We start from the raw sequence: 8029 nt of genomic DNA on the forward strand, positions 1-8029 counted from the left end.
CACATGCACACATGCACACACACATGCACACACACATGCACACACACACACACACACACACACACACACACACACACACACACACACACACACACACACAGGCAGGGTGATCCCCTCTGCTCCTGTGGAAGTGTCCAAGCTCCTGCACTTCCCCATGGGCATCCCCGGTCACAAAGAGGGTGCACTCAGGTCCTAATTAGAGCTCTGCTTCCCAGACATCAGCCCAGTCATCAGTGTGCCTCTGGGAAACCTGCCTATCTCCAGCTTCACCCCTGTGACAGGGGCTTTCTCTCACATATCACTCTGATTCTGATTTGGCCCAACCGGGGGATTTCCCACAAGGTCTTATGCTAACAGCAAAAGTCTTTCCCACCGAAACTCATGGAGAGTGTGCCCAGTGGAGCTGGAGAGAGTCAATGGAGAGAGTCTCTCTCTCTCACCCCCTCTCATCTCTCATCTCTCTCTCTCTCTCTCTCTCTCTCTCTCTCTCTCTCTCTCTCTCTCTCTCTCTCTCTCTCTCTCTCTCTCTCTCTCTCCCCTTGACTGCTGGTGAAACGGTAACTAGGACAGCCAGCCAGCCAGACAGACCGTGGTGTTATCAGCGACAGAAGAATAAAGATTGATGGAGGGCAAGAGAATGGGGTCGAAGAGGGAGGGGAGGGGAGGGGAGGGGAGATGAGGGAAGAAGAGAAGATGGCAGGGGGAAGAAAAGAAAAGAGAGCAGGCAGTGATCAAAGGCCAATTGATTCTGCCTCTTCTAAAATGACTGTAAACCTCTTCCTCGACTGTAGACAGGACTTAGGAGGAAGGAAGTGTTGATATTGGTTGGCTCGTGGCAGACAGGCAGAGAGGTCTTCTGGAGCTGCACTCAGCCTATGTTTAAGTCCAGCTGAACTGTTCAAACACCCCTTAAGCCCCTTGTATGGAGACAGAGTGGAGGAAGTGGAGAGCCCTTGAAGGACCCAGTGCCTACAGAGGCTCCAGGCTTCTCACAAAGCTACACTCTTAGAAAAAAAAAAGGTTCTACAGGACCTGAAACCGAAAAAGGGTAGCTTGCCCCTGTAGGAGGACCCTTTGAAGAACCATTTTAGGTGCCATGTAGAACCTTCTCTGTGGAAAGGGATCTGCACTGAACCAAAAAGGGTTCTCATCCGGGGGCAAGCTGAAGAAGCCTATTTTTCTCAGAGTGTAGTTCATGCTCACAATACACATGCTCAGTTTACCTGTGATTTAACAGAAACAGTCATCTGAGTTGTTGGCTTAAATTGCCATCCTGCCTATTCTCTCCTTACAAAGGCAGCTGAAGGATTTCTACAGTGCCTTCGAAAAGTATACCCCTTCACTTTTTCCACATTTTGTTGTGTTATAGACTCAATTTAAAATGTATTAAATTAAAAGAATTTGCCATCAATCCACACACAATACCCCAGAATGACAAAGCGAAAACAGGTTTTTAGAAATGTCAGTACATTTATTCAAATTGAAATACAGAAATACCTCGTACAGTGTATTCAAACCCTTTGCTATGACACTCTTAACATTTGCTAAAATGCAAAAATGTCATCAACAAATCACTGAATAAGTTGAATTGAGTCCATAGGATAATAGTATAGTAATTTTGGAATTAATATCTTTGTTTTTATAGGGTCTCTGATTTGCATGGGAATCAATTACACACTGTGTAGATTAGGATGTCAATACCAACTCAGCAAATTTCATAATTTTCTCTTGATCCTGACAAACTTCCCAGTCCCTGCCAGTGACAAACATACCCATAACTTGATGCAGCTACCACTATTCTTCACATGAGAGATGGTGCAGAAACTGCATTACATGCGATGGATTTGCACCAAACTTAATGCTTTGTAGTAAAACCAAATAAACACATTTCCAGCCACTTTCCTTGCTGTATCACTTGAATTCAACACAATTATGTATATGAGATTATTTTCCATTAAGGGATTCTTTTTGGCCACAATTTTGTAGAGTGAGATGATGTTGTCCCATCGACTGTGCTCTTTCCTCTCCACCATTCATTCTGAATACTTTCTGGGCACTAAACAACACAAATTACAGGCGTTGTGAATTCAGGTTTAATTTGTGGTTTGTAATACAAAACTGTATTTCCATCTGTCTCCCCTTCCCTGTGTGCACAGTCTGATGCAGGAGGGGGTGGACCTGCGCCCAGGCAGCAGCAGCAGCTTGGTGTTGAACCCTGGGAGGTTTGACTTTGATGTATCAGACTGTTTCCTGCTCGGCTGCCCGCTGGGCCTGGTGCTGGCCATGAGACGGACGGTACTCCCTGCTGTCCAGGGTAAGTCCCCCCCCCCCCCCTTACACACACACACACACACACACACACACACACACACACTTGCATGCACGCACGCACGCACGCACGCACATATGCATATACACACACACACACACATGCAGACACACGCTTGCACGCATGCACACACACACACACACACACACACACACACACACACCATTCATTCTGTATGAGAGTACAGCTGTTCTGCACTAATAGCCTACTCTGTTCACTGACCTCTCCTGACCGTTATTATGCGGCCCCCAGTGACCCAGCTCCGACCAGCCTGCTCGCAGATCTTCAATCTGTTCTACCCCTCGGACCCCTCTGCCTCCAGACTGGAGCCCCTCCTGCAGCCCCTCTTCCACAGGCTGCCCCCCTTCGCTGTGCCTCGCTACCAGCGGTACCCTCTAGGGGATGGCCGCTCCACCCTCCTAGGTAAGGCCTGGTTAAATGGATTAAATCCATTAAATGTTTTGTCTCTGGTACTGTAGTTCCATTTTTTTTCGTACCATAATACTCACAATGCATTAACTGGGATGTACTCTGTGTGAACTTCTCTTTCAACAACGTCCTTGAGAAGAGGGTGATTATGCAAATGTAGAGCAAACAGTGAGAAAATCTGTTGCCAGCAGAGCAATTGTGACCTGTTTAATTCTGATCAACTTTGGAATTAATTAATTGGCAGATCCAGTCTGTTACAGTAAGAATGTTACTGTAAGGGTTTTTTGTCACTGGGTGGGCGGATGGAAAGCTGAATAACTGTAACACGCACGCATGCACGCACCCACGCACACACACACATATACACACACATATACACACACACACACAGATTCACGCACGCACACACACACACACACACACACACACACACACACACACACACACACATATACACACACACACACACACACATATACACACACACACACACACACATATACATATACACACACACACATACACATACACACACACACACACACACACACACACACACACACACACACACACACATACACACATACATACAGTGGATGTGGCACTACGGCTCTCTCCTAGGCTGTTTGCGTAACCAGCTCCTACAGAAATAGAGGCTGGCCCCAAAGCCTGGAGTTTGAATGTAATTATAATTCCGCCTCTGGTGTGTTGGTGCAGCACCTTCAGACGTGATGCCTTCCTCTGAGGATCAGCCCAGTGTGTGAGGTATTACTGTGCTGGATGTGACATCACTCTGGTGCAATGATCCCTCTGCGGTGGTGGTGGTGGTGGTGGGGGGGGCGTTAGAGCAGGCTTCTCCACTCTCTAATGAGGCACTGATTTATTTCAAGAACGTTTTTAGCGTCCTTTTGGGACATGGAGACCTCTTTTTAAACCACATTTCTGTGGCGCTGACTCTAAGCCTCTGCTGCCTCCCTTAACAGAGTAAGTAGGACGAGAGCACTGTATCCTGTAGCACTAACACCATCATGTCAACATCAAACATCAAACCTCAGTTAGAAGGTTGTTATGGTTCATTGGCAAGTCTGTCTTTTTTTAACTTCTTTAAAACATTAAGCTTAGAATCCACTTACAGTGGGTGAAGACCAAGCCAGCCTACTGACATGAAAGAAATCAATCTAATAACAGCAATGAGACTATATTCCCACACCAGAAACTCCTGTAGCTAATCATTGTAGAACAACTCTTACTCAATATCCTAGTCATGTTCATTGCACACTCACACAATGTAGCATTTGTTTTCCAATTCAATAATCAGTGGCCAGTTCCAGAGGGTTGGGTGTGCTGTAATGACATTACTGGTATTGTAGTGTTGGTACTGTAGGTGAGAGTGGTGCAGAGAGGCAGGGTGAAGGTCTCTCACAGACTCAGTGCTTTACTGATTTTTAATTACGGTATGACACTCATCCTCGCTCCATTGGTCAGGCTTATAAGTAATGACAAAATATGCATTCAATTAAAATACCAGACAGGTACACACACACACACACACACACACACACACACACACACACACACACACACACACACACACACACACACACACACACACACACACACACATACACGCACACATATACACACACACAATCAATCCCATCCACAGTGTAGATTTATTATGAAACATAAACTAAGACTGAAGCCTTCATAAACCCTTAATAATGCTGCATAGATGCCTCATCAATCATTAGCAGATAACATGCGACAAAAAGGACAAAGGTACTGCTATATGATATAGTATTGCTTATGATTTATGAGGCGTCTACTGTCATGCTTTTTGAAGGGTTCATGAACGCGTCATTAAACCTTTAGAAAATGGGATTATGTTGTAAGACGGACCTAGTTCAATACGATGCTCTGCAGCCATACTCACACAGAACGCCCTGGATAATACACCTTCAAAGGCCACCGTATAATCACCATTCCTAACCTTACCTTACTCGCAGCGGTTCCATCTTTTCACCATCATCGTTCTTTCATTCTCCTCAACCCCCTAGTTATATCTAGTTATATCTAGTTATATCTAGTTATATCTAGTTATATCTAGTTATATCTAGTTACATCTCATCCACTCCATTTCCACACTGATGGTGTTCTCCCTCTCTCATATCTCTTAGTGGCACCTGCCAGTGCCTTCTCACCTGTTTTTACACTCTTCACTGTGATTACCACACCCATACCGCACAGACCCCCCCCCCCCCTCCTCTCTCTCTCTCTCTCTCTCTCTCTGTCTCTCTCTCTCTCTCTCTCTCTCTCTCTGTCTCTCTCATCTCTCTCTCTCTCTCTCTCTCTCTCTCTCTGTCTCTCTCTCTGTCTCTCTCTCTCCTCTCTCTCTCTCTCTCTGTCTCTCTCTCTCTCTCTCTCTCTCTGTCTCTCTCTCTCTCTCTCTCTCTCTGTCTCTCTCTCTCTCTCTCTCTCTTTATTCTTTTATCCCTCTCACCCTTCTGTGTTTCTCCCCCAGTACACATCATTCAAAGTTGAGCAGTGTGTCTCTTGGCAGAGAGTGCGTCACAGCCAGTGGCCCCTGTTTTCCCCCCTCTCCCCCAGAGTGTTCTCCCCCCTCTCCCCCCTCCGTGCGTTCAGTGTGCTGTGAAAGACAGTCCCTGCTAACATCCCATACTGACAGAGGATGAAGCCTCCACGGAGCGAGAGAACAGGGCTCATTAAAGATAGTAGATAGCTGTGTGTGTGTGTGTGTGCATGCGTGTGTGTCAGTTATTCACATGGAATCACAATTTCACTTTCTGGTAGAGAGAACAAACCTTCACCTTTAGGTTTTAGGTTGCAGTTTATACAGCATGCATACAAACCAAACTGTACCATCCGTGGCACCTTCCCCCCATGGCCATAAAAAGAACAGTACAAACTGTCGGTCCTCCCTGACCACCACCACGGCCATGTTGTATTAGCTGCATCTGATTCCCCATCACACCTAGCAGAGTGACCTTGAATCAGTATTCAGCCATGGAACACTGGTCCCTCACAAACCCAGGAATTAGACTGACAGCATGGAGGAGCCTTCCATGCTTTGTTTAAACTACTTCGGCAAAAGGTCACAGCTGCAGCATATAAAGGGTTAACCTCCCACAGATAGACTGCATAATGAAAGTAAACTCTGCTGCCTGCCAGGCTCACAATATTTATCTTTCGATGTGCACATACAGACAGCATAGCCACAGAGACACACACACACACACACACACACACACACACACACACACACACACACACACATTCCCTCCATAGATAGCTGGCTAGCGGATAAGGAATGATAATGTGAGTCCTATAAGTGAAGATATGGGGATGATCTTTGTTTAGCATTCAAATGCAGGGAGCTCATTTTAACATCTCTGCTCCCATTATCCATTGCTTCTCCCTGAACCCCTCATTACCACCCAACCATCCGCTGCACATTATAGATTTCCAGACCTTTGTGTCATGGTCACTTAATGATTGTCCACCTCACGAATCACTGGTTCAGTGTGGAAAGGGCCAGATGAACTGGGAATGTCTGCCCGCCCTTGACATCTGTGGCTTCTGGTGATTCACGGCACAGTGTGTCACACACACGCACACACACACATACACACATGCCAACATGGCACAGACACACACACACACACACACACACACACACACACACACACACACACACACACACACGCACACACACACATACACACATGCCAACATGGCACAGACACACACACACACACACACACACACACACACACACACACACACACACCACGCCACACACACTCACACACACAGACACACACACACACACAACACCACACACACACACACACACACACACACGCACGCACACACACACATACACACATGCCAACATGGCACAGACACACACACACACACACACACACACACACACACACACACGCGCACACACACACACTCACACACACACACAGATAGACACACTATATTTATGGAAATTGAAATGGAATTGCTATCACTTGTTTTCCGCCCTCTCTCTCTCTTTCTGTCTCCCTCCTTCACTGTCTGCTCCCTCCCCCCTTGGGCACCATTGTTATTGTTGATGCCGGTTGTTGGCGTTTAATGACAATGTTGCCAGAGCTGGGAAATTGATTGCAACAATGTGAATGTGTTCAGATAGCCTTTCAGGTGTTCATTATAATCAACAACGCATCTCTGTACTGTTCTCTGTACGCATACTCAAATCAGTCCTGAGCCAAAGCTTTGCTACATGCTAGAGTGGATTATACCTCAGAAATGAAATTGCAGACATAGAGGAAAGAGGGAATACTGCATGCTAATGGGAATACTGCATGCTAATGGGAATACTGTATGCTAATGGCAATACTGTATGCTAATGGGAATACTGCATGCTAATGAGCATGGGGCAATCGAAGGGATACTAGTGTGTGGAGACTATGACAATATGACATATTTAAAACTAACCCTAACCCTCACCTTTTTTTTTATAAGATTTATTTATTTAATGGTTAATTCAATTACATGTGAGTTAGAGTAAAAAAATGATTAGCTTTACATGTTGTTTACGCTTAAATAATATGAGATTAGCCAGTTACCCTCTCCACCCCCTAACAGCATATTGTACATCACATTACCTTCCTTTCTCTAGCACTGTGACTGCCGACGGCACTTGTTCTTATCAAGGTTTTACTTATGACTGATGTATCGTTGATACTTATTTAGATAAATGTACTTATTGTACGTCGCTTTGGATGAAATGACTTCGAGTTATCTGGGAGACACATTGCCCTTGTTGTTCGTCTCTCTCTCTCTCTCCCTTCATCTCCAATGAGCTCGAGTGTCCAGTGAGTTGTTTGTTTATCTTGGGGAGAGGTGAAAGGGAGAGGTGAAAGGGCGTTAGGCCCTTTAATGACTTTCTCACAGCTCCTGGGGGTGTCATCTGTTGTGTAACCTCCGTTGATTGGTCTTTAGTCACAGGACCTTATCATTGTACACCCAGACCAACTTAATTAAAGGGATGAGTCACTCTTTTGACCCCTTTCCATTTGTTTTTAGATATACTCTTATCTCCCATGTTGACGATGGACCCACATGGTTTAGACACGCTTTAGGATGTATGAAAGACTCATCCTAAAGACCGCTTCACCCTCACTACCCCCCCCTATACTAACCCTAACCCCAACCCCGAGACCTCTTCACCCCTGCTACCCCTCTGTAGAAGTTCTCTCC

General features: G+C 45.7%; 1 protein-coding gene across 1 annotated transcript in view; it reads left to right on the top strand.

Moving 5' to 3' along the window:
* The window catches only part of pitpnm3 (PITPNM family member 3), a gene marked incomplete at both ends in the record, with an annotated part of 57377 nt that overhangs the window by 41367 nt on the left and 7981 nt on the right, over window positions 1-8029 (top strand). The window contains 2 exons of the mRNA XM_083684193.1: window positions 2157-2314; window positions 2582-2752. Of these exons, the coding sequence (XP_083540319.1) occupies window positions 2157-2314; window positions 2582-2752 (329 nt within the window). The remainder of the gene's footprint in view (window positions 1-2156; window positions 2315-2581; window positions 2753-8029) is intronic.

Source organism: Argentina silus (genome assembly GCF_951799395.1).
Source record: "Argentina silus genome assembly, chromosome: 14".
In the NCBI taxonomy this organism is placed as follows: domain Eukaryota; kingdom Metazoa; phylum Chordata; class Actinopteri; order Argentiniformes; family Argentinidae; genus Argentina; species Argentina silus.